Below are 27,039 nucleotides of genomic sequence, written 5' to 3' on the forward strand. Positions count from 1 at the left end.
AAAGCAATAAAACTCCTCCCTGCACAAGATAAAAGCCATTCAATGGAAGCGAATGGCGTAATGTTACGGAGAATAGTAAAGCATTCTAAATTATACAAATAAACCAGGTTGAGAAAATTGTAGGAGGTAAAACGCATGTTAAATGTTAAAACAATTTAACAATTTATTTTAAAGTGATATAAAGCGTGTTAAAAGAAATATAAAAAGTGTGATTTCGGTTGCGTGCGTTGCTCTCATGCGTTAATGGCCGCCGGTTCTTCTTGGATGAAAAGTTTTTACAACTGTGCACTTTTTGTCATCTACAATTAAACTATAAAACTATGTCTATGTTGTTCTGTTGCTTGTGGTTAAATGTTAAACATGTGTGTGGACATACTTTGAAATATACAAACACAATTTTGTATTTTATTTGCTGTTTGTTAAGCTTGACGCCGGATTATGTTTTTACAAAATCTACGCAGCAGCTGATTTAAGATCGAAAATTATTACATTTACCACTCTATTTAAGAATTGTTTGATCACTATGCACAAAATTCGTAAAATATTATTTAATTCTGAGAGCAATAATGGTTCCTTAAAGAAAAGTATTTTTCTAATGCTGACGCTTTAATAGTCGCTAAATTTTTGCCCCGTTTTGGAAGAACGTTTTGTTTTACCAATTCAACACACAAGCTTTAGTTTAAGAACGATTTGGGGCTTTTGACCCAGTCATAAGAGGTACATAATCAAACATGCGGTTTTCGCACAGTTTTAAAAAAGTTTTACAAACCATCCCACGTCTTGCGATATAAAAACTTGAAGAAAGACGTTCGACGTTTTTAAACTTAAAGATAATAACTAGGAGTGTACGATACTTGACATATTATTCCGATATTTGGTCAAAAATAATCCGATCCTGAATAACGTCATAACTATGCTCAAACAAGTAGAATAGATAAAATTTAAATGTTCAAACGTTTTTTTTTCGAGATTATTTGCTTAAGTTAAGAATCAAGAAGTTTAGTTACATCTTTACATCTAGTTAATAACCCACATTTTTGACAAATTTACCTTTCAAGGTTGATTAGCTGCTTTGGATCGTAAGCCATGGTTGAATTTTTTTATGTTAATGTGCTATTGGATCGGCACCGATAGGCTTGGTATCGGGTATTGGTCTCGATCCGGTATTACCGGACATCTCTAATACCAATTATATTAATTTTAGGCGATTTCTAAACATTACGGAAAATATACTAAACGCTGCTTTAGACCTTAGACTTGTTTACTTATTGTTACAACTGTAGAAACGCTGCCACAATAACCTGGAAAGTGGAAATGCCTTTAAACTTTCCCAATTTTCACCATATTTTAGTCTGAAATATCGTTATCAGATCAAAATGGTAGGATCGGATATGCCTAATTATGATAATAAAAAGTGGCATTGGGAAATATGAGCTAAATTATCGAAACTGATACAAATTAAATGGTATCTGTAGCCCACTCGTTCGACACTGAGGTTAAAAAACAGTAACATTGGTACTTGTTCAATGCAAAATTATTATCTGTATTTCAGCCTTGGCTTATGATGGCCTACACCTTTTTTCATGTTATGTTACATAGGCTTGCCATACGTCCCGGTTTATCCGCGACAGTCCGAGTTTTGAGGCCTTGTCCCGGTGTCCCACCCGGTTAACCAATTTGTCCCAGATTTTGCAATTTGAGATTAACAAAAAAAAATTAAAAAGTGTAAAAACTTTTAGCCATTGTTAGCCATTTTTTATCCATTTAGTAATTCTTTCTCAAAACTAAGTAATACTTTTTACTTTTCATTTTTGGTTGGTAAGGCTATCAAGCAAAAGTGTGATTTCGGTTGCGTGCGTTGCTCTCATGCGTTAATGGCCGCCGGTTCTTCTTGGATGAAAAGTTTTTACAACTGTGCACTTTTTGTCATCTACAATTAAACTATAAAACTATGTCTATGTTGTTCTGTTGCTTGTGGTTAAATGTTAAACATGTGTGTGGACATACTTTGAAATATACAAACACAATTTTGTATTTTATTTGCTGTTTGTTAAGCTTGACGCCGGATTATGTTTTTACAAAATCTACGCAGCAGCTGATTTAAGATCGAAAATTATTACATTTACCACTCTATTTAAGAATTGTTTGATCACTATGCACAAAATTCGTAAAATATTATTTAATTCTGAGAGCAATAATGGTTCCTTAAAGAAAAGTATTTTTCTAATGCTGACGCTTTAATAGTCGCTAAATTTTTGCCCCGTTTTGGAAGAACGTTTTGTTTTACCAATTCAACACACAAGCTTTAGTTTAAGAACGATTTGGGGCTTTTGACCCAGTCATAAGAGGTACATAATCAAACATGCGGTTTTCGCACAGTTTTAAAAAAGTTTTACAAACCATCCCACGTCTTGCGATATAAAAACTTGAAGAAAGACGTTCGACGTTTTTAAACTTAAAGATAATAACTAGGAGTGTACGATACTTGACATATTATTCCGATATTTGGTCAAAAATAATCCGATCCTGAATAACGTCATAACTATGCTCAAACAAGTAGAATAGATAAAATTTAAATGTTCAAACGTTTTTTTTTCGAGATTATTTGCTTAAGTTAAGAATCAAGAAGTTTAGTTACATCTTTACATCTAGTTAATAACCCACATTTTTGACAAATTTACCTTTCAAGGTTGATTAGCTGCTTTGGATCGTAAGCCATGGTTGAATTTTTTTATGTTAATGTGCTATTGGATCGGCACCGATAGGCTTGGTATCGGGTATTGGTCTCGATCCGGTATTACCGGACATCTCTAATACCAATTATATTAATTTTAGGCGATTTCTAAACATTACGGAAAATATACTAAACGCTGCTTTAGACCTTAGACTTGTTTACTTATTGTTACAACTGTAGAAACGCTGCCACAATAACCTGGAAAGTGGAAATGCCTTTAAACTTTCCCAATTTTCACCATATTTTAGTCTGAAATATCGTTATCAGATCAAAATGGTAGGATCGGATATGCCTAATTATGATAATAAAAAGTGGCATTGGGAAATATGAGCTAAATTATCGAAACTGATACAAATTAAATGGTATCTGTAGCCCACTCGTTCGACACTGAGGTTAAAAAACAGTAACATTGGTACTTGTTCAATGCAAAATTATTATCTGTATTTCAGCCTTGGCTTATGATGGCCTACACCTTTTTTCATGTTATAATTTCAGTAATTTGCCTATTCGGAAATAACAATGACGTAATTTAGTACCGAAACGAATTTTCTATAAGCAACCTTTGACCTAAAATTCCGGGTAAGGAAATTACGAAGCATTGAATATCCCTGATTGCAACTTAACAAAGTTCGGGTTATAAGTTGTTTGGTAATTTAAATGGAGTAGTTAACCTTTTAGCGCTAAACTTTGGGAAAAAACGTTTCATCAATTTTTCTAGTTTGAACATAATGTCGTCATTGCTATATGATCGATTTTTTATCCAAAATGTCGGGTATTTGATAAAATGTTAAGCTTCAGACATCTCTATCTATCACCATTTTTGTTTGTTTGAGGGGTCTCAAAAATATATATATAGTTACGTAAAAAACAGGTGAAAATAATTCTAAAATGACCATTTAAAAAATTAAGAGAACATTTCGGCCTGTTAAAACTCCTTAAAACACACTCTCCCTTTGCTTGCTATGTTAGTTCTTACACAACTTTTAGAACAGTGTATGTATTAAAAAAAGAAGAAATAAATGGCAGTGATAGTTAAGTATTTAAACACAAAAACATGTTAATTTTGTATGAAAACAGGGGTTCATTCATTAGCTTGTACAAATTGCACATTTAGCTTTCAGAAGTCATAGATTTCATACAAATTCGTGCATGTATTTGTGATTAAGCAAGCTCAGTTTTGTAGAGGTCTTGAATTTCTTCCGATGTGGGGAATTTCAATTTCCTTGGTGGACCTTTCTTATGGCCGGACCATAGAAGATAAGCTGTAAAAAAGTCACAAATGTAAAGACAGGGTTGGCACACAGATTAATCAACAGAATCAAGACTTTTAAATCAAATACTTTGGTTTTAGATGATAAAATTAAGTCAATCGTCATTGCTTTAAATATAATTCAAAAACAAAGGTATAATAGCCATTTTCAATAAAATAATATATATATCTACAATTCTTTAAAGCTAAAGGCCTACTGCATTGCAAGTGTTAAACTTTAATTCTTGCAATAATAAAGTTGTAAAAATAATTGAATAAATGCATGCATATGGGTAGGTAAAACTTCAACAAAACTTTTTAGAATTTTTTTAACAGCAATTACATTCTAACAAGTATTTCACAAACCAAGTGTTATTACAATTTTTAGACTAAGCAAGCAGCAGTTTTCAATTATATTTTTAGGCATGTTTGATAGATTTACATAGGCTTGCCATACGTCCCGGTTTATCCGCGACAGTCCGAGTTTTGAGGCCTTGTCCCGGTGTCCCACCCGGTTAACCAATTTGTCCCAGATTTTGCAATTTGAGATTAACAAAAAAAAATTAAAAAGTGTAAAAACTTTTAGCCATTGTTAGCCATTTTTTATCCATTTAGTAATTCTTTCTCAAAACTAAGTAATACTTTTTACTTTTCATTTTTGGTTGGTAAGGCTATCAAGCAAACTTTTTTAACAAAAATTAATTATTTTTCCAGCGAGTGTTAAGAAATATTTTTCTTGGGATGAGGTTGCTGGGGCTATAGTTTCTTTTTGTGTGTGGTGAGTAAATTAAATGGATATTATCCGGCGGGTGCTGGGAGATAACTTTTTGAGGAAAGTAAGCGAGCGCCGTCGCAACCCGGTCACCATTAAGCAATTTTTTTTTTCAAGCATGACGCAGTTTGGTTCTGGTATTATTTGCTTGAATATTACGCAAGTCTAAACAATTGCTGTTACAACTTAAAGTTTAACGTTTGTTAGTAATTCTATATCGATAAATGTCGCGGGTTTTCGGGTTTTCAGCATTACAAATCAAATTAAAGTCAACATAATGATTGCCTTAATAAACATTTTTTTAATGTTTCCAACTTAAGATTTATATGTTTAAAAACTTCTTGATGTCTGTTACCGCGCAAAATTTAGGTTGAGTTCGCAAAATTTGCCACCATGTACGGACTAATATTGTTGCTGCGTTCACGAGGGCCGCATCCTAGTTTAATTGTAGAACGTATTTACCCGACTCATTTTTTACAGAAAACACATTACAGAAAATTCCTTTCGGTTACAATTTAAATTACTTAGACAAACCACCCTTAAAAATAGGGCCCTGAAAATACTCCCTGGCAAAATATAAAACAACCGCAACCCCGTTAAGTTAATTAGTTGCATTAAATTGTTTGTATTAGTTTACATTAAGTTTATTTACAGTTTTCAATATGCTTCCCGGATTTACCTTTCTAAAAAATGGCAAGCCTAGATTTACAATAACTTGAAAAAATGTGATGGGTCAAGTATTGGGACTCTATTCAATCATCTCTATTCAAAAAACTAAACAAAAAGTATTTACGAACTTTTGTTTTCTTTTTCAATGGTGATTTCAAACGATTTGCTTCTTGGTTTGGTCTCGTTTATAACTACTTCTAAATCTGGGCAAACTTCTTTGATTGCGGCAACAATTATCTTGGCATTCTTCCCATAAACGTGTCAGGATTTGCTGTAAAAGGGAAACATGTTAGAAAATAACTTGAATAATTTCTTATTTATCTATTGTGTGTGAATGGGGTGGCATTTTTTGTAAGACATGCTGTTTTAGTATTTTCACACAAAATATTGCGTAAATTTATATTTTAATTACCTAAACTACAATATTAGGCGCTATTTCACTATTGTACGTGAAAAGTTATGCAAAAAAAAAAATAATAATACCGCATACCACAATGCATATTGTTTGGGTTAGGGTGCGGGTTAGCGTTTGGGTGAGGGTGGGTCAAGTAATATTATGTTTATTATTAATATTAACTTCACCCACCCTCAACCAAACGCTTACCCGCACCCTAACCCAAACAATATGTGTTATGGTATGCGGCATTTGAAGAAATTTTTTTTTTTATTAATTTTTACGTACGATAGTGAAAGAGCGCCCAATATTATTAACCACTTATTTTATTATCACTGAAAAAAATGAGGCGGTTGTCTAGAATCCTACCACATTTTCGCCCGGGAGTTTAAATGCTCAGATAACTAAAACAATAAATGAAATATTTTATTTTAACATACCAGTGTTCAATTTTGAGCAAAACGTTGTCTGTTTTCTTTCTGCTTTTAGCTTCTGGCGGTGATGAATCCACACTTGTCGGCGTTGGATCTTTTTTGTCATCATCAATCGTTTTTGCGTCAACATTAACCTTTCGCTTTTTACGAGCCATGTTTGCAAACACAAAAAACAAAATTTGCAAATGAGATCTTTCAATTTTTTGGCTAAACACAATTAAGTTACTTTGCCGCATACCACAGTGCACGAAAATTTCCGCATACCACACAAACATGCCTTTTATTTAATCAACACCTTTAGCACGCATAATCTGCACTAGTGCTTTGTAAAAGCAAAAAATTAAAAAAGAAGCTAATTTTTTGAAAAAGCACACGAATGTTTTATGAAGGACAGAAAAATTTACTAAGACGATTAGATAAATTGCAGGGAGTCGAACCGGAGACGAACCGGAACGTTATGAACCGGTTTTGGGTCAATTTTTTCCGAACCGTAACCGAACCTGAACCGGATTTTATAAGATTTTAGGGAGCCGGAACTGAACCGAACAATTTGAAAGTACCTGAACCTTAACCGAACCCGAACCCGTAAATAAAAGCGGTTCGCTCCTGCATGACGTTACAACTTCTATTTTACAGAGTCAAGTTACGCCATGTTCGAAATTTTATGAAAAAATATGAATATTGAATGAAAAAATCGTTTATTTTTTATACTGCTTTTTATAATAAGTCACGTAGGTTTTAAAATAACGATGGTTGAACCGGAGCTGAACCGGAACTTTTAAATCCCTCAGAACCGAAACCGGAACTGAACCGGATTCCGAAAAAATCCTTGAACCCGAACCGAACCTGAACCGGAAAAGTCAAACGGTTCGACTCCTTGATAAATTGTTTAAAATGTGTGAGTTTGTTTGAAATTGACTTTGATTAAATTAGTTTCCTAGATAAAAAAATCAAACAATATAAAAAATGACACATTTAAGTTGGTATTGCTGTGTCTTGAATAGCACTTTATTGCGTGGCTTGAAAAAGAACATTTTTACCATTTTTTACGACGTACCTGCAAAAAATGTTTTACCGGGATGCCGCTCCGGACGGTTTCAGCTTATTTTACCACTGGGCCTCTCTTTTGAATGACATTGGTCTCTAAGGGTACCCATTCACCGTTTTCCAACGAAAAAGCTTTTTCGAAGACCAATTAGGGCAAAATACGCGAATTAGCGACGGCTTACCAAGTTTAGCGAAGGACAATATTTTTTCCTTATTGCAGAATGAGCTGCAAATTGCAGAAATGCAAGTCTAAACACCTCTAACGCTTCGTTGGAAAACGGTGAATGGGTACCCTAAGAGACCAATGTCATTCAAAAGAGAGGTGTTTAGAGTTGCATTTCTGCAATTTGCAGCTCATTCGGCAATAAGGAAAAATATTTGTCGTTTGTTAAACTTGGTTTACCCCCTTTGTTTTGCGTATTTTGCCCTAATTAGTCTTCGAAAAAGCTATTTCGTTGGAAAACGGTGAATGGGTACCCTTAGAGACCAATTTCATTCAAAAGAGAGGTGTTTAGAGTTGCATTTCTGTAATTTTCAGCTCATTCTGCAACAAGGAAAAAATATTGTCCTTCGCTAAACTTAAGCCGTCGTTATTAAAGGATTTGTGGTAAACAGATGGAAAAAAATTAAAAAAAATACCAAAAAATTATTTCGCCGAAATGACAATGGTGAAGATGCTCGTAGCAACGAATTGTTAATCGCATAAAGAAAATGTGCCGCAGGTCGGTCGTAGTTTGGTAACACCTAGGTAGATAACCTTTCCTTTTATCAGCATTTTGCTGTTTTATGTTTTATAAAACAAACGTCGAACAGCATTGCTTTAACACCTCCACCCAATTAAGAAATGTTTCGATGCTTCAGGCTGCAGTAGTCGTCACGTGACCTCACGAGTAATCAGCGCGGATGAAAATTCCTTTTTCGGCAGATTGAAGAAAGAAAAAGTAAAACGTGTCAGTGGTGGAATGCTGTCAAGGTGGAAAGGATCATTCTTGCTCAACCGCAGCGCTGTCAGGTAAGTTTGTTGTAATGTAACGGACTAGCCTACTTTAAATTTTTGATGTTTTATAATAATTTATGATTATTTACACCAATGTCACCACTCCCGATAACACTTAACTAAACATTGTTTAAATGTAGGTGAGCTTTTTGCAATATTTTTTACTATTGTTGTTTCGTATGAAAGTTTTTGTTTGTAAAACAGATTTGAATTTAGTTTAAACATAAGAAAAACGTTGAGCGGTAATAAAACTGGGTTGGCAACATTTTTGTGGAATCATTTTGAATTCTTAATAAGAATATCAAAGCCCATACAGAAGTAGGTATCATTTTGGACGTTTCGAATAACTCTTTATTCATTTTCAACATGTTAAAACACGTCCAAAAATGATACCTACTTCTGTATGGGCTTTGATATTCTTATTACGTCTTACTACAACCTCCAACCATTATGCTCCAAAATTTTGAATTCTGTTTTTTTTTGTCGTTTTGACAAAATGCAAGAAAAAAATTGTTTTGCTTCGGTAAACAGTTCGCCATATTAATGTGGTTATAGCTTAAGGGGCGATTATAGTTGCTTTGAAGGAATTCCCCTAAAGTCCCCAGTCGACTTTTGTTTTACTTGTTTGCTGAAACTATTTTCCTCTCTTATCTCTTCTCTTAAGCAGAACCGCCCTTCGGTTTTGTTTGTGTGCTGTGATCGTAAAAGTCGACTGGGGACATTTTTAACAAACCCGCCAAAATGTTCTAACTTAAGTTTACACGCTTTTGTAGTACATTTAATTCGGCTCCTAATTGTTAACGACAGTTCTCTTGAATGTTGTGTAGTAGACCAGTTGCTCCTAAAACTCTTGAAGCCTACACACCTGTGTGATTCTCAACTTTTTAATGTTTTTATGGAGTTTTCCGCTTCCGCTTGCTAAAATAGTTGATATGAAATACTGTAGTGTAGATGATCGTTTTCAACCGGTTGATCGCGTCGTACTTGTGCGCTACCTAGCCACAGGCCAACGAAAAACATTTTTTTTTTCATTTTGTACTTACCCAACAATTAGAGCTCGCAGCCGATGGCAGAAATCATCGTCAGCCCTTCATGGTCGGGCCTCCGGCTGTACTCGGGGTAAATTCTCGCTAGGTAGGCCGGCTGAGCTGCCATGTTTTTCTTAGCGGGAATGCTATTAAACGGTTAAAACACTAAATACAAAACCAGATAACAAATTAACTTACTAGATGATCGGTGGGTTTTAATTATTTGTCGAAGTTTTGTTATAAGAGTGACATTTGAGGCGACCATCAAACTTGAATGTTTTTTAAACTAAAATCTTTAATTTTTTTTAGTTTTGTTGATAATGCCGCAAAGACAGACGATAAATCATAAGATAGAATATCACTTGATAATTTTATCTTGTCTGACGAGTTTTTAATTAATAGTCTTTTGTACCGATGTATATTCCTAAATTAGCAACTAATATTTTGTTTTCCAGGTATTGGCCTATAAACGGATTTATTTGTCTTTAAGTTCAAAAGAGTTTTATACAACTCTTCGTCTCATCAAACATTTGGTTTCCACGAAATGTTGTTGGGGTATCATGCCTGTTAGAATTTGTTGATTAATTGGTTTGACACTTATTATTATTTTATTGCTGCACAGCATAGACAAAATCTTTTACCAACGATCTTTTTGTGTTTCAGGTTTTAAGGAATATAAATGGACTCCAGCAATAAGACAGTTGGAATAAAGTCAACGTTGGTATAACATCAGGTTTTTCCCGGGTTTCTTTAGTAATTTCAATAAAAATATCAAAGCCACAATATTTGATAAAAGCGACATTTCGAAATTTACAGACGTTTCAGCAATAACTAATGTCATCATCAAGGTAAAAATCAAGTGAAGGTAAAAGCGATAAAAAAACTTTTCGAATATTATGGCTTTTGATATTTTGTTAAATCAACCAATGTTTTAATTAGGAACTAGATCGGAATAACATCAAATAACTGCAATTATCAAGATGGTTTAATTTTATAAGACTCAAATCACGAATGTGCTGCGGTTTAATACTTAGATATTATGCTCATATTTAAAAAAAACTAGGTATTGTCCTCATTTAGTTTTACCGATTTGTTTTGATTAAGATCGATTTGTTTATTATCCAACAGTAAACATATACCTACTCTTAATTTTAATGCATTGCAATTATCAGATGGTGGTTTGATCGAAGCAAGGTTGGTTCCGTCAATCTACTCGTCGCTGTAGCCGAGCACCATGGCTGATAAACGCCGCAGCTTTGCACCGGATCACCACGTCGCGCTTATCCTATACTTCAACAACCAGTACTTGTACTTCGACGTCTACAACCAGGTGAACATTCTGGAGTTGTAATTATGGACCCATTAACTGTATCCTCTGCCGAAACGTATAGGTGAAAGTAAAAGTTTAACTTTAATTTAAGTTATTTTTTCGCGCTTCGCACATTAAACCGAATTTAAACTGCGTTTTCTGCACGAGTTCGAGCTTGAGAAGTATTTTGTAGTTTTCTGCTATATTGCGTAATTTTTTTACGTCATTAAACTTAGTCTTTTCGTTTGTATCATTTTTTTATTCGGAATGTTTAAAACATCCAGCTTAATACTAACCCCACATTTACAAACAACTTCACAAAAGAAAAATGCTCATTCGCAAAGAAATAATGCTTTACAAAACAACTTTTTAGTTATTCTCGGACCAGCTTTGCGGAGATTTGGTGGTTAGGGGGTTAGAGGAATGTCTGATGCCAAAAGATGCCAGTACAATGTTCACATGACAAAATTGGAAAGTGCAAAGGTAATGTTTTCATTGTTACTGTGGGAGGCCTGAATATGCTTTTTGCAGGCCTGATTATCTAACTTTAGTTGCACGAGTTCGCGCGTGCAAGTGTTTTGTGGATTATTGCTATATTACGCAATTTTGTGACGTCGTTAAACTTTGTTTTACATACTTTTTATTCTGGCCCGAATAATGATGTAAGAGACCTAAGCCCACATTTACAAATACTAACTTTACATTCTATATTATGCTAAGTAAAAAATGAATAATGCTCTTCCCAAAAGAAATAATGCTTCACCAACAACTTTTCAGTTCACTCTCGGGCAAGCTTTGTGGAGATCTGGTTGGGAACTGGAGGGATGGTCGGAGCCGAACGGTGTCAATACGATGTAATATAATCAGGATTGGAAAGTACAACGGTAATATTTTCATCGTGGCTGGCCTACATGCTTTTTGGCAAGCCTAATTATCCAAGTTTAGTTGTTTCTCCACCTCCAACAAAACACATAATGTCGACCTTTGAGCAAAAATCAGCCAACAAGGTGGCAAGGTGTTTAAAACTACTTTATTTATAATTTATTTCCGATAAATTCACCTTTTGCAATTTTTGCAAATGTTTTTATGCAAAGGCAGCAATTTCTCCCTGAAAGTTAGCAGGGCTGTAAGTTAAGTCAATGCCGCACTAGGTCACAGTTTTCAAAGTGGACTTGAACTTAACTTAGTCTTTTGGGAAATTATAAAATTGCCTTATATATCTAATTTTTTTTACATAAACAATTTCCATGTCATACATTGCGTTTTTGTTATTTTTTAGTATTGCTTCCAATCGAGCTAGCTTACTAATTTTAGTAGTGTACCGTTTAATTTTTATGAAGAAAGACTTTACTTGAAATTGACTTTCTACAATTATGACTGTAGCGAGCAAACTGTTCATGTGCAAAAATGAAGCTAAAATTAAGTGAAGAGTCAAGTCGCTTGACCCAGAAACCTAAATTTACAGGAATGGCCAAATAAACTAAAAATACATTACATTACTTGTTTTAAACCCAAGAATTTTGCTTATTTTTATAGTTATGACGTTTCGGCCGTTTTATCGGTAATTATCGGCGCCGAAATTGAAAATAAAGCATCGGGCATCCTAATACAGGGGCCGGCAACCTACTGCCCGCGGTCCGGATCCGTCCCGCCGACGTAATTCATCCGGCCCGCCGCCTCTTTGACAAATTAAAGACACTTTCACATACTTTTTGACTATTTCAACGATATAAGTGCGAAAAATTTTCGCGCTTCGCGTGAATGATCTTTCTACGTCCGTTTTGTTTATGGTATGATGCTGTTTTTTCAACTAGATCAGCAATTCTTTGTGACATCTGCCAAAGTGCGTCGCGGAAAAACAGAAAACGTATTTAAAAATATTGGACATATTTTTCAACATTTTTTTATTTTTTATTTTCGGCAATGTAATAAATACTTGCAAGAATTTAAAAGAAATGCCGGTATACTAAAAAAAATTCGCGCTCGCTTCGCTCGCTAGTTGTGCTTTCATTTAAAAGCGTCTTCAAACGCTCAGCTAGCTTAACTTTAAATGTTATCGCGTTCCCAAAAGTAGTTTTATTACACTTTTCATTTGTAGTATGGATGACGACATGTGAAATCGAATTTTGAACCAAACAGACGCCTTTTTTCGCGCTTTGCGCCAACACTTTACAACAAAAAAGATCAGAGGCCCGCCTGATGCACAGTTTTCTTAGTTATCATTCTGTGCGGCCCGCAGAGACGTTTCTGAGTTTGGTTTTGGCCCGCGACTAGAAAATGGTTGCCGACCCCTGTCCTAATAAAAGCTCAACAAGCGCAGAGAGAATGTAGGTTAGTCTATTATTTCTCTACTTCGAAGCTCATTTGATTTTATCGTCTTGATTAAGGTTGCCCGATAATGTTAGATGGGAGCCGATACCGAATTATTCTAGGAATTTAAACAAGGTTTCGATCTATCTTGAAATATCACATTATTAAGAGCTAGTAGGTTGATCACTGGAAGAAACTAAACTTTAAAGCTAAAGATGATGTTTTGGCGTAATTAAAGTTACCTTGAACGTTTTAATATCCTCTGATTCGCTTGTTTACGTCATAGGTTATATATAGGACACGGATACTTTTAATCGAGCATCTGAAATCCCTATAGTCTTGATTCCTGTCGATTTTAGGAGCACAATCAACTTTTAAATAGTTGTTGATTAAACTTCTACTTTTTTGCTTTTGTATTTCTAATATTCGCAATAATAAAAGTGTTTGTGTAACGAGGCTTAACTTCACTTTTGCATGTGTTTGCTGTGGATTGATGTTTGATACTAACCTGTCGCGTCACAATTGCACTATGACGTCACACACACTTCCACACCGGGCGAAACTTTTGAATTGCGATGTCGCGTACGCGTTTGTGACGTAACGATGTGTTTCTCTGTAACTACATATTGGATGTTTATTCATGATGTCCGTACCTTGTTTATTCATTGTACTAATAAAATATATTTTTTCCGTTCGAAAGAACGTTTGTTTGTGTAACTGTCAGGTTCTTATTAATGTGCTATATTCATGTTACATTATAGAAGGTTAAACTTTTTATTTACTTTTCAGATTCTGCTGATCTTTTGTAATCAAGCTGTCTACAACAAACCTTCAACATATGTCGACTACTGGGAAATTTTACCGTTTATTTGATGTTTATCCTTTTGATATTCGCAATAAACTTGACTGTGTTGTGTTTTAGGAGTTATGCAACTTCAATAATTCATATAACGTTTAATAATTATCTATTTTTAAAATCTTAAATCGGCCATATTGTTAAATAATGCTCGCCTCTAAGCTTTTTTAAACGATAACAAACCTATATTTTTTAATCGATATAGAAACTTTACACCTTTGTTGTACACCAGTACATTACGTTTATTTGTTAAGACTTTTATAGAATTTTCAGCAGTTTGCGCTTATAAATAAAAATGCTGCTAAATTTCGCCTGGAAGAAGTTTTGCACTGCTCTAATGGAATCAAAAAATAATAACTTAGTTTATTGCTATAAGAGTTACGGCTTGTTTTCCTTTAGTAGCTTTGAGCGAGCTCCATGGCGTACTTTTCTTCAATTTTGTGCATCGGTTGAAAACTGTTTTTTGCAGATTGCTTGTATCGTGAATTTTCGCTTTGTAAATTTGTCACTAAATAAATTGTATAAAAAATATTTTTAATTCGGTTTGTTTTATTACTAAGTTTAGTAAAGAATGTGTGAATTAGGAGAACACACCTCCTCCCCCTTGCATACGAAATCATAAAGACACGCCAAATATTTCAGAAGTTTTTTCTTAAACTTGTCTCGAAAATCCTTGTTTTTTTTTTACACTTAAAAATAAAACTGTTTCTTTCTTTTTATATTTTTTATTTTGCTTTGCTTTTCGCAATAGCGCGTCCTATAATAAAAAGCCCCTTTTTATATTTTTTATTTGTTTTCTTCGTTTATAAGTTGGTTGTCAAGAGAGGCGAGGAGTTGGTTATTCTAATATGCTATGCTCTGCATATTTGTTTGTCCATGGTTTCCCAATCGGATTAATCCGATTAATCCGATTTTCTACAACTTTGATTTGTTTCATTCCATAGTTTCCAGAGATCTGTGGGAAGAGAGAAGAAGGTTATCCTGCCTGCCACGCCTAGATTCGAACCTGCACCTACCTAACCGCAATCCTAATCCCTAACCGCAACCCTAAGTCGACCGATGGAATTCAGCCCGTCAAAAATTATTTATAACAACCCTTGGTTAGTACTGTACTATAGTATATAGGAACTATCCTAACTTTAATTCATATTTCATTTTACGGCCTTAAAGTGAAACGGGCCCGCGGCGCGCCGGGTAAGAGTCCGACTCCGAGTCGGTAGGGTTCCGGATCAAACCCGGGTGTCGCAGCCGCCCGCAGGCCCCGCGGTCCTCCCGAGCAACCCACTGGGGCCCTCCGGGCCCCAAAAGCCCCCCCAACCACGGAGAACCACGCAGGTCCCGCGCTCCCCATCAGCAATTCACTGGGGCCCTCCGGGCCCCAAAAGGTTCGCAAACCACCCAGAACCCCCCAACAGTGAAGCAGCAAGGGGCCCGAAGGGCCCCCACTCCATCCAGCCCCCTCCAAGTGTAATAGGGCCCGAAGGGCCCCTCCGGGGCCCGCAGGGCCCCAACCGGCAGGGAACCCGTAAGGGTTACCGAACATACCTTTTGCTTAAAATTTCTATTTTCTAAGTATAAGTACTGTGATGATTTATAAAGTATAAGTATTTGAACACAAATTTAGAGTTCAGATCTTATTGTTTTATTGGCGCTAAACAAGTACACAACGAAAAACACAAGCATAACAAAGGCGAATTGCGACAAAATGTAAACGTCGCACAGCAAAAATACGATCTTTGCCGTTATAAACAGACCTACAGAGTGAGTACATTGAGAGCGCGTCTATTAGAGCCCACAAATATTATCACAAAGTGTTTGCTTTATATTCTTGCTTTGTAACGTAACATTTTACCAGTGTTACGTCATCTCTGAAAATGCCCCCTCTAACAAAATACCGGGATCCCCCTGCTCTAAACTTCTAACGTACACTACTAGTGCTTGTTAAACCTAGCGCAGCTAAACAGTTAGAAATGTCCAGTATTGTTCGATAAAGATGTCCGATACCCAAATGTTGGTGATATTTTAGTAATGTATTAGTTATCTTTAAACGAAAGTTTAAGCGTTAAATTTTGACATAATAACCTTTAAACCATTACCTTTATAGTCAATAATTTTCCCAGTTGCGTTTTGTACAAAATAAGACGTCCAAGCTCTTTGCTTAAAATACCGGGTATCGTTATCGCTAAATCACGATATACTGGACATTGCTAATTAGTAAAACTCAGGGTGGCTACAAATCATAAAATTTGGTGGAAATAAAAATCGTCTATAATGTCAAAAACCCGAAATGTTTTGATGTTTGGTCTGAACCTAATACACGTATAAACTTATAAAATGTTTAACAACTAAAAACTCCATTTATTTGAAACATACAAAATTCATGAAATTAATAGTAATAATGTTCACATTTAAAACTTAAATTTCTCAGTTGAAAAAAAAATCTTAAATTTCTAATTAAGAGTGGTAGAAAATGTTTCGTAAACCTCAAGAATTACCCATTTAAAGATTGTAGCCACCCTGAGTTTGGTTGATGATTGGCAAATGGAAAATCAAGTTGAACAACACACACATGACAAGGTTGCTTTCTGCAACAACGAACGAAAAACAAGCAATTCATAAATATGAAACAACAGAACGGCTGATTGGGCGAATATGTTGTTCAGCGACGTTTAAATATTAAAGTAGTTTAATAGGTGTAACAGATTAACGTTTATCAAAAACGAATTACTGCAAAATACTTGATTTTATAAATCCGTTAACTGAGTGTTATCTTCCATTAAATATAAATTTGTTTTTCTAATTTTAATCAAATAATTTTGGGGTTGTAATTTACAAAAAAAATAAATAATCTTGTATTCTTAATCTTACTAAATTAAAAATGTTTAGGCTGTTTTACGAGCTGTGTAAATAACAACAGTGGCCGTGGAGAATTGTCAGAAATTAAAGAGACATGGGTCAGAAAATTTCGACGTTTTTAAAGTGTCTTCTTGCAGTTGCTTTACTTTCCACGGGGATTCCCCTCACTTTGAAACCATCTTTGAACCCTGAGCTCAAAATGGCGGGAAATTCCTCGCCTCTGATTGTACGGCAGCCCACGTGACAAGACGCTGCACGCTCATTGGTCGGTTGCAGCGGTTCTTGCGTGTTTAACGCGTGAAAGCATCTTTGCGGCGTTGCGGTGCTTTTTCTTGTAATCCTGGAAGTAAATCAGTGATTCTAATCATGGCGAGATCATTTATTTGATATATATTTATATTTAAGCTAATTTCTGTAGAATACAGCACATATACATTGTACCTACAGATCAGTGATGATCCCGTAAAAAAATATGCTATAGAGATGTGTTAGGTTCTTGAAACTTTTTGAGCCGCGCCCCCTTGACACCCGATCCCCCATATGCAAATAATATGTTTTATAGTAACAATGGTCTGCATTAAACAGGCAGTGTTCTTCAGATAAACAGAAACATCGCACAGATAATGCGAAGAGGCGCTTAAAATTTACTTTGAACATTCCTAGACTCACTTGATGTCTATAAAGTTAAAGTTTATTGCACTGAAGAAGATTACCCGTATAGGTAATCGAAACGTCGGCGCTGAAAACATATTTATCAGAAGAACCCCTTTGTGATCCCTAGTAAAGATGTATTTTGTCGGCGAAATATAAACAAAGCATTGGAACCTGCTGCAACTTGTCCTTGCATTGTTCCCACTCTGCTCTCTTCTCATCCTCGTTCTTGTGTGAGAAGAAGAGTCTCGCTCCCTCCATGATTCTCGCATCCACATCTGTTGCCATGAAGAAAGTCCTGCTCTTAGCAACCAGGGAGACCGGCTCTTTCCAGCCTAACATCAGGGACATAATCAGTTGACGATAAAACGCAATTTGAAATAAATAAAAGCACTTTATCAGAATTAGCAAACTGCCTATAAAGTGACGATAGTTTACTAACCTGATATTGCGTGTATATAAATAAATTAATTGGTCGACTGGTTTATTTACTTCCTGTGTTTCTCAACCCAGGATGTTCAATAAGTATTATACCAGAAGGAATTCGATTTTGTCAATTCCAGTAAAGTTACAGGAAAATAATGAAGTTGTTTTTCATTGGGCGAAGCGTAAATTAATTTGCATTATTTGGTTGAAATTGGTAAAACTTTAATATAAAAGACATTGGACACGCGAAAAAAAATTGCACATTGCTCCAAATTGAGCATTCCTAATTCTTCTTTTAAGCAAAATTTCTCCAAATCTCTTCAGGAAAGAGGTAGAACGTGGTTCAAATAAAACAAATTTAAGTTTATTATTGCTATTGTTTTATGTTTTGTACACTTTAAGCTGACAAAAAATTAGGTGAAAAAATTTGGTCGCCAAAGCTTGTTTTACTTCGCCCTGAACAAAAGGTTAAGAAACAGTGAACTAGCTTATTGAAGTCCCACAATCTAATGTTAGCCAATTTTAATAAGACCGTGTAGATCTGCTTACAAGGAATAATTAGAATTTCAAATCATATGCAACAAGTATTTAATTACGGGAAAATAAAAGTGCCATGTAATTAAACCATTTAGTATGTTCCAGAAGGTTATATGATAATTTATTTAATAAATATAGGAAAAAATAGATAGATATGCACAATATAATTAATAACCTTAAACAAAAAGCTTAATCTCATAGCTTCAAAAACCTCACATACATGGTGTCGCTTGTAATTTTGATTAAATTTATATTATCTCCTCACTTTTAGCGTCGTACTCTTCAAATCCATCTTCGTCCATTTCGCTGTCGCTACTGTCGTGTTTGAAAACTTTTCGACTCAACTTTTTCTCCAGCCTCGACCTCATTTTGGGTTCCTCAGTTTCTGAAATAAAAGAAGAAAATATAAATAAAAAAATATTTGTGAAATAAATTTTTCACAGCGCTGTACATTGTAAAAAAACAACAAAAAAAACAACAACAAATGAATGGGCAGAATGTTGTAATGTTCTCTTTTTAAGACTCTTCAGTTACTTAAATTGCTTAAAATCACTTTTACAGAGGATTAAAAATAAAAACAAAGAAGCCTTATGTTGTAAATATATAATTCTCATTGAAGTAAATTCACCAGATCAAATAGTTTTCTGCCCAAAACATTTTTTATACTCCTGACTGATATATTATACACAGTTTGGGTGCAGGATATAGATAATGTTATTTTATGTTTAATTAAAGGACAAGTTTTGGATAAAAAGCAATAACAAACTTTAGTTCAAATAAGAGTCCATAAAGCTTAAATCAACCATATCTTAAAAGCTGTGAAAGTAACTTTATTATTATGCAAACTTAAAAAAAAGATTATTATTTAAAAATTATTTTTGTTTCCTTCGTTTAATAATAATCAAGTCAAATAAATCCAAAACAAATTGCAAATCCGGTTCGCGATCACCCTTCAGAAAAAAAGTTTGGTGACCTCATGCTGGACTAAATTTAAAGATAAGTTTGACAAAAAAAAATCCAATACCTATTTGCGTTTAATGAGAGGGAGCTCATGAAATTTTCAAGCAATTTTCGATTTTTTTTTTTTACTGTAAAAGAAGATTAGGGTATGATATGCAAGGTGTAGCCAGCTTATGTTTGATTGCGACTAAACTACTTTAAGAAACTCTCGTTCGATTGGTTTAGTAAACAGTCACAAGAACACTTGATAACATTTTGATTGCATTCCTACCAGCGATGGAGGTAATTTGTTACGTTAAAGAACGCTTTATTAGGCTTGTCCAGACAACAATTGGTTATTTTAATGTTCCGCTTGTGTGCGACAGCTACTGTAATGACGTAACACATATTCGACGCGATCGACCAGGTGAAATGTGGCGATCGACGTGTTGGCTTCAAATTGATGTTTTGTTAAATTTAGCAAAAAGTGCTGGGAAATCTTTTAACAAAAGCGGGATATTTTGTGTTTTTTTTTCAATGGGGCATATACATAAGTGTTCATGTTCAGATAACAATACTGGGATTATATTATTACTGACAACACAAACCTTGTATATCAACTTCCATCGCTTCATTTTCATCGTCGATATTTTCGTCAGGATCGTGCCCCATCATCTTCAGGAAGGAGAAAGGTTCTTCTTCTGATTTCGCTTCATCCTCACTTTGAACTTTAAATTCTTCCTCATTCTTCTTTTAAGAGTGTTGTCAAAAAACTTTTTAAACTCAACATTTACTAAATAACTTTAATACAAGATTCTCTAGTATTGCATTTATAGCATAATTTTTATATTATTGCATAGAAAAGGCTTTAGGTAAAACAACACTGTTCTAAAAGTGACACACACAATTGCATTAAACACCAACTGTTGGTATGTTGTGTTGAGTTCGCTTAATTGATTCGTTAAAATAAAAAGCGAAAACAGCAGTTTCCGAATTTCTTAGTTTTCCGAATTTCTAAAAGACTTACTTGTAAAGTTTTTTAATGATTTGCAATTTAGAGAAAAAATTGTACCACCTGTTATATTTCGTTTAATCTTTTTAGTTAAAGTAAAACATTTTTTTAATCTAGGGCTAGTTTTTTTACCCTGTTTTTATAAGGCAAAAGATTTATGTGCGGTGAAATTAGATTATTTTGGCTGGCCTTGCTTGCATGTAAAGACTTAATTTCTCACAATCTAAATTATTTAAACTTGTTTTAATAAGAATGATAAAAACTTTTTATTTGTGGGCCTTCTAAATTTGATCCATGGACCCCCATTAGTCCGTAGAATGTTTGATAACCACTGCTTTAAACTTTACCTTTTTTGACTCTTCTTTACCAAAAGCATCCTTGAGGCCTTTTGAGCTGATCTCGAAATATCTCGACGAATCTGTTTTCACCGATTCTTCTTCCTTTTTCTTTTTGCGTTTTTTCTTCGCAGTACCATTTTCTGTGCTGTTCAAAAAAACTTGTTAATTCGAAAAAAATGAAGAATTAAAAAAAAATACATGGTTTTATGGAACATAAATTAAAAATCATGCAAATGATTAAAACAACATAAATTGTTGGGTAAGATAAAAGAGTCCTTAAATACCTGGCAAATTAATTTGTATTAATCATTTTGAAATATTAAATTCAAAAAATTGCTTTTTTAAACCTTACAAATAGACACAAACATCACCTCGTAGGTTTAATTTCCAGCAGGTCGTGCCCAGCCTTAGTTGGATTATATCTTCTTGCATCCGGATCGTTAAAAGTTTTCGATCTTCGCTTCAGGGTTTTTGCGTAAGCCGCTGACCCAACAACACTCTGGAGAATCGCCAAGTTTTGATTTCGCTCTAAAATGTAAGTAATTATCCATATTTAGCTGATTATAATGGAACTATTCAAATGGGCAATGAACGTTTTTCTCTAAATTAAAAAGGTTGTAAAATTTCCTGTTATAAAATTCCTTTTTTAAAATTTGAATATTTTAATTCTAAAATCATTCTCTTGCAATGTTATATAAACCCTTTTAAGAGAAATATATTTCAATTATATTAAAATTATCAAAATTTTATACATAATTAAAATCTTGTTGTGGATGTTTACTTGCAACGGTGAGGTGATAAAGGTAATGCAAATCAAAAAGCAAAATAGGAGTTGTATCAATAAATCGGTAGATAAACTGAACAGTGTTTGGATTTTATGTTAAATTAATTTAAATTGTTGCCATAACCCAGGTGTATAAAAAATCGGTATCAACATCTGTCGGCTAAAACATAAAAAATCAGTTATCGTTTCAAAAAAGTGATATCAGTTGATCTTTATTTAAAACTTTGGAGAAACACAATTGCCAAAATATCTTTTTTAATCAATATTATGCCTTGAAGGAACAAATAATATAAGTTACAGTATTCCAAATAATTTACCGTCAGTTTCGTTCAGCGGCATCTGAACATTTTCATCATTTTCCGACTCGGAATCAGTTTCAGCAAACCTCTCATCCATTTTAAATCGCTCATCCATTCCAACCCTTTATTACAATTTGAATTTTGTCATTTCTTTAAAATGTAATTTTACTTTTTGCTTAAATATTTTTCCAGCTTTTAAAGTCGACACAATTAACTTATACCAGTGCTGTAATGACCAAGTCCATGACTTGTCTTATGTGTATTTAAGTCACTGAAATGTCTTGGCTTCAATCATTTATCCAAATCAATGTACTTGGATTTAAAGTCAGTTACTTGGTTAAAAATTAGGGGTTTTAAGTAAAAACAAGGTCTTTTTTGATTGATTTAGGTTAAACAGTTTGCCTGGTATATATTTATTTTTTTGTTTTAGTGGCTGCTACCTTAAATAATGCTATAGTGAGTTGATTATTTTTTCATTTATATAATTTTTATGACTTGATTGTGACTTGACTTGTAAATTGTGGATAACAAAGTTATTTTGCAAATAACACATCCTGCAACTCAAGTCAATGAAATGACAAAAAACGACATAATTTCCTACTTTAGTATACTGAAAGCCATCGCAGACTCACCGAATCTGTTGATCTATGATGCAAGCGGAGCAGACTAGAAAAACAACTGGCCTGCAGTGAGGTTTGAACTCACGACGTCCGGTCAAGCCGGGACCGTCGCTCTACCAACGCCAATGCTTGCTCAATTTGTTAGTACAAGCAACTTCAATTAAGGGGATTCACAGTACCATAATATCATTATTCAATGAAACCTGAACACACATAAGTGTGTTTACTACTGAAATCTAATTTCCTACTTTGATTGAATTCTGAGCAACTTTTCTCCCGATTTTCCTTCAAACTGAGGCTTGATTTGGATTCCTTCATCATCTGATTCATCAAACCCAAGAATATTTGCACATAATGAGCCCTTGAAATATAAGTCCAACATAATGTTATACCCAAATAATGAGCCCTAAAATATGACAACATTATGACAACACAATGTTTGAAGTGTGGTCTTTTGGTAGTCACTGAATTCATTTTAACGATTTATAACTTCAGATGTACGTTTGTACGTTTGTACTTTATATTTTTAACATTGCATATAAATGAAATTAAATCTGTCTTGTGCAATAAAGGTGAATTTTTATTTTCATTTAAGGAGAATTGGTAGTGGGTTTATTTATAATAAAAGGGGGTCTATCTATCACAACCATACTGTAATAAATACTGTTCGTGGAAATTTGTATGTATATACTTGGGTTTCAAATAAGCAATAAACTGTATATATTCTTGGTTTCTTACTTGTTTGCCAGGTTTTGTTTTTTCCTCCAAATTCACTTGAACTTCATCCTTTTCATCATCGGAATCAAAAGTGATGTGCTTGTTTGCTTTTTTGTCCTGCAAAATAAATGTATAATGTTTATTAATGTTTAATAAGAAATAAACCATTTACATTACAACAGTGATTGTTCTTTTCAACTTTGGGTGTACTAAGAGCAGGTAGTCGAACCGTTTGACTTTTCCGGTTCAGGTTCGGGTTCAAGGATTTTTTTCGCAGCTGTGGTTCGACCGTTGTTATTTCAAAACCGGTTCACAAAGTTCCGGTTCGGATTTAGTATGAGATGAAAATGAGGGTCAATAAATGTATAGTTATGTGAAAAATGAAAATAAACGTTTTATTTAATCCGTATAATTTTGTTTTGATAAAATTTCAAACATGGTATAACTTGACTCTGTAAAATAGTGGTTGTGACGTCGTCCTGGAGTGAATCGATTTTGTTGAAAGGTTCAGTTCTGGTTCGGCTCCTTACAATTTTACATAAAACGGTTCAGGTTCGGTTGAGGTTGGTAAAAACTTGGACCAAAACCGGTTCATAAAGTCCCGGTTCGGTTCCGGTTAGACTCCCTGATTACGAGACAAACTGCAGCACACTAAGCGCTGGTCTAAAACAGGGTTGCGGGGTCCAGTCCAGAGTCTGGTTCCGACTCAACAGCCTTTATTCCGCCAAATAATGTAACTAAATAATGTAGATATCCACTCATGGGGGTATCATAAAATTCATTCACTAAAAATACATGGTTGGAAAATATTCCACCATATGTTATTCAACCTTTATAACTTTCAGTTGGCGGCCATATCAGTTTTAAAATTTGTTACTGCACATGCACATGTCAGACTCAGGACTTTGGTAGTTTTATGTGGTCTTAGTCGAGTCCCAATTCCGAGTCTGCAGCCCTGGTCTAGAATCCTACTACGTTTTTTACAATAACCAACGAGTTGCCAAAAATGAAAGCAAGCAAGAAATAATAATGGGAGAATAAATATAAAATACTTGACCCACCCTTATTTGGAAACAGCTTGCGCTCAATTTTGATACTATACCTTTAACTTAAACCCCCGATGAATATAAAAGTGCCAAGCCGTGCACATAGAATGGTAACTACATACATTTATGGTACATAAATATAAAACATTGCAAAAATACAAAAATGAGACAATGGCTTACACGTAACGACCCTAGTAAGCTTTTCAGTTAAATAGTGTATTTGCGTATATTTATTTTACTGATGGCCCACAAAAAGTACACACACTTATCAGTAAGTGAGCACTCAGTGCCTTTTACTGAAATCAATTGACAAAATCTGGAGTGTTTTTCATTTTATTAATAAAACTTGCAAGTTTGTTAAAATCCCACCCTATGCTAACCCTCACCCTAACCCAAACAATTTGCGTTGATCTAATAATAATTTGTAGTCTGGGGATTTTGCCTTAACTCAAGTCGGCATCAATAGTATCACCCAATAAGTTGTATAAAACAGCAATATCGAAAGAAAAGAAAGAAAGCCCGCCAGAGGTGTTTGGAGTGGAATGCTCGCCCAAAATCAGGCCAGGGACGTCATTTGGCGGGAATATAGCCGGACTACTAAATTTACCAAAAAATTGTTGTTTTTGGCATATAAATTGTCTTATTTTTGTGTAGGATTTCAGTCAAAATTTTGGCTAAAATCTTTAACGACAATTAAGGAATGCCGACATGTAAAGATCACATTCTGATAACTAGACCTTATTCCTCATATGTTGTTTTCTAAACTGTGTATTTCTATGTTAATGTTTTTCTAATTTTGAACGTATTTCTTGAGTTCAGCATAAATACATATATCGTCAAAGATTTCACAAAAAAGTTGAAGGAACAGCGGAATATATCATAAGAAAAAATTATAAAAGTTAACTATTTGCTACTTAGCATGCTGCATAACGCGAATATTTTGCATATTGCGCAGGGGAGATGTTTTGCAGCTGAAAAAATGCGCGGCTGAAAATAAAATTTCGACTTGAACTTGCGCGGCTGAAAATAAACAATCAGGCTACCGTACCGAAGGTTGTAAGTTGCCACATTATAATAAACTTACAGGTTTACAGCGTTCATAGAATACTTGAATCACTGCGCAATTTTTGGTTGGTGTGCGGGCGCAGGTAAATATTTGAAATGTTTGATAGTGTAGCATTTAATATGCAATATTACACGATATTGCCTAATTTGACGTCACTATACACGTGACCGTTGTCCACTGATGCGTGACCAAAACGCCGAACTGTGCGTTTTTAGCGTTTCGCAGGGTATTCTATATGATGCATTATATTATATACGTCTTATAGACTAAGCGTTTTAAAGTGTTATGCAACTTCAGTATGCGGCCTGCCAATTTTTTTTTGTGCTTGTTGTGGCCCTTGTACCATTTTAGTTGTGCAGGCCTGATTTAAGGTGACACATTTTCGGTCATACACGAGTGATGAGTTAATAAATGTGACGTCAGTTTTACAGAAGCCACACTAACGTTTCTATTACGTTAATATACTTCTCGTAAATAGTAAAGTTTGTTAAAGCTCGTATTTATATTTTAGCAGTATTACTCATTTTTAGGTAATTTAGTTTCATACAGAAGTTTGCGCGGCTGAAGTTTTGCGCGTTTGCTCGAGTCAGATTTGCGTGGCTGAACACATTTTCTCTAAATTGCGCAGAGCGTCAAAGTGTTAGAGATCGTAAATAGGTTGGAAACCCCTGATTTAAAGAAATGAAATGAGTTGTCAGTATTGAAACTGCGATAGAGAAATAAATATTGGGAATTAACCGAAAGTAGAACAAACCCTACCAAAAACGATTTTAAAAATCAAAAGTGTTTCTTTGTTTAAAGTTATGGCGCTCTTTCACTATTGTACGTGAAAAGTTAAAAAAAAAAAATAATAATAATATTACCGCATACCACAACGCATATTGTTTGGGTTAGGGTGCGGGTTAGCGTTTGGGTGAGGGTGGGTCAAGTAATATTATGTTTATTAGTAATAATAACTTGACCCACCCTCAACCAAACGCTAACCCACACCCTAACCCAAACAATATGTGTTGTGGTATGCGGCATTTGAAGAAAAATTTTTTTATTAATTTTTACGTACAATAGTAAAAGAGCGCCAAAGTTATTGCCCAGCCGTTTACCAAACTTAAATCGAAATTCGAAATACTTGCTTTAGCAATAAATAGTATCGTAATTTTGCAGATCCGGTTACAATATTAGTGCGAATTTCGAAGTTCGGTAAACGGGCGAGCCGGGCAAATAGCATTTCCTTACCAAATTACTCAGGGCCTGTTTAATGATCTTTTTCGATGTTTCTTCGGCTTCGAGCTTTTTGTGAAGCGATTTGATGCGGATTTCGTTGGAATGAACTTTCTTGTTTCGTTCCTTCATATTGCAGTTTATTATACTTTACTTTAAGGCGAAAAAATTTCCTTAAAAACTTAATTTTTCGCCAAAACAAAATATACTGCACGCGTGAAACCCATTCGAGCGGAAAATTTTAAAATGATTTGTGTTTGGCCGCCATTTTGTGTCTTTAATTTTAAGTTTATTTTTGTGTGAAGTTTAATTTATTTTTCAAGGAACGTATGGAAAACAGAAATTTCTGTGAGGCCAAGACGAAATCTGAAATATAAATAATACAAAGTGTAATTCCTTTCAAATATTTTAGTTCAGACAAGCTAATAAGAGTAATATGTTGAGGGCGTCATAAAAGGGTAGTTTATTCAATAAAATAGTCTATTATCAAGGCTGCTTAAAAAGTTTATCGAAAAAAAGCAGTGGGCCTTATTTAATTGTTTGACAAGCCGTAGTTTGTCCAGGTCTGTTTATGGTGTTAGTTCTCAACTGAGACGGTTCATAAGGAATCACTTTAATTTTTAAAATTTAAAGGTTCAAAAATTATATAAACCAGTAATTTATCATAATTTTCATTATTTTAAGAAAGGAAAATAACTGGCCAGTAGAAGAAGTTTGAGAACAAGCTTCTA

The 27,039-nt window shown here is 34.4% G+C and overlaps 2 protein-coding genes across 2 annotated transcripts; both read right to left on the bottom strand.

Annotated features, from left to right (window-relative positions):
• Nucleotides 1–3,721: 3,721 nt before the first annotated feature.
• LOC146131746 (selenoprotein H-like) lies at nucleotides 3,722–6,451 on the bottom strand. Its single transcript, XM_083397508.1, has 3 exons — nucleotides 6,259–6,451; nucleotides 5,553–5,695; nucleotides 3,722–3,996 (listed from the first exon to the last, which is right to left on the bottom strand). Exons 1-3 carry the CDS (start codon nucleotides 6,405–6,407, stop codon nucleotides 3,896–3,898), a joined length of 393 nt encoding a protein of 130 aa, XP_083253634.1. The 5' UTR covers nucleotides 6,408–6,451; the 3' UTR covers nucleotides 3,722–3,895.
• Nucleotides 6,452–15,454: 9,003 nt separating this feature from the next.
• LOC146131747 (uncharacterized) lies at nucleotides 15,455–26,440 on the bottom strand. The gene is made up of 10 exons (XM_083397035.1): nucleotides 26,324–26,440; nucleotides 23,000–23,095; nucleotides 22,510–22,622; nucleotides 21,660–21,763; nucleotides 20,930–21,086; nucleotides 20,568–20,703; nucleotides 19,817–19,958; nucleotides 18,535–18,654; nucleotides 17,481–17,641; nucleotides 15,455–16,995 (listed from the first exon to the last, which is right to left on the bottom strand). Exons 1-10 carry the CDS (start codon nucleotides 26,438–26,440, stop codon nucleotides 16,915–16,917), a joined length of 1,227 nt encoding a protein of 408 aa, XP_083253161.1. The 3' UTR covers nucleotides 15,455–16,914.
• Between the last annotated feature and the right edge of the window lie 599 nt (nucleotides 26,441–27,039).

Source organism: Ascidiella aspersa, chromosome 9 (assembly GCF_963924565.1).
Source record: "Ascidiella aspersa chromosome 9, kaAscAspe10.2, whole genome shotgun sequence".
Classification (NCBI taxonomy): Eukaryota; Metazoa; Chordata; class Ascidiacea; order Phlebobranchia; family Ascidiidae; genus Ascidiella; species Ascidiella aspersa.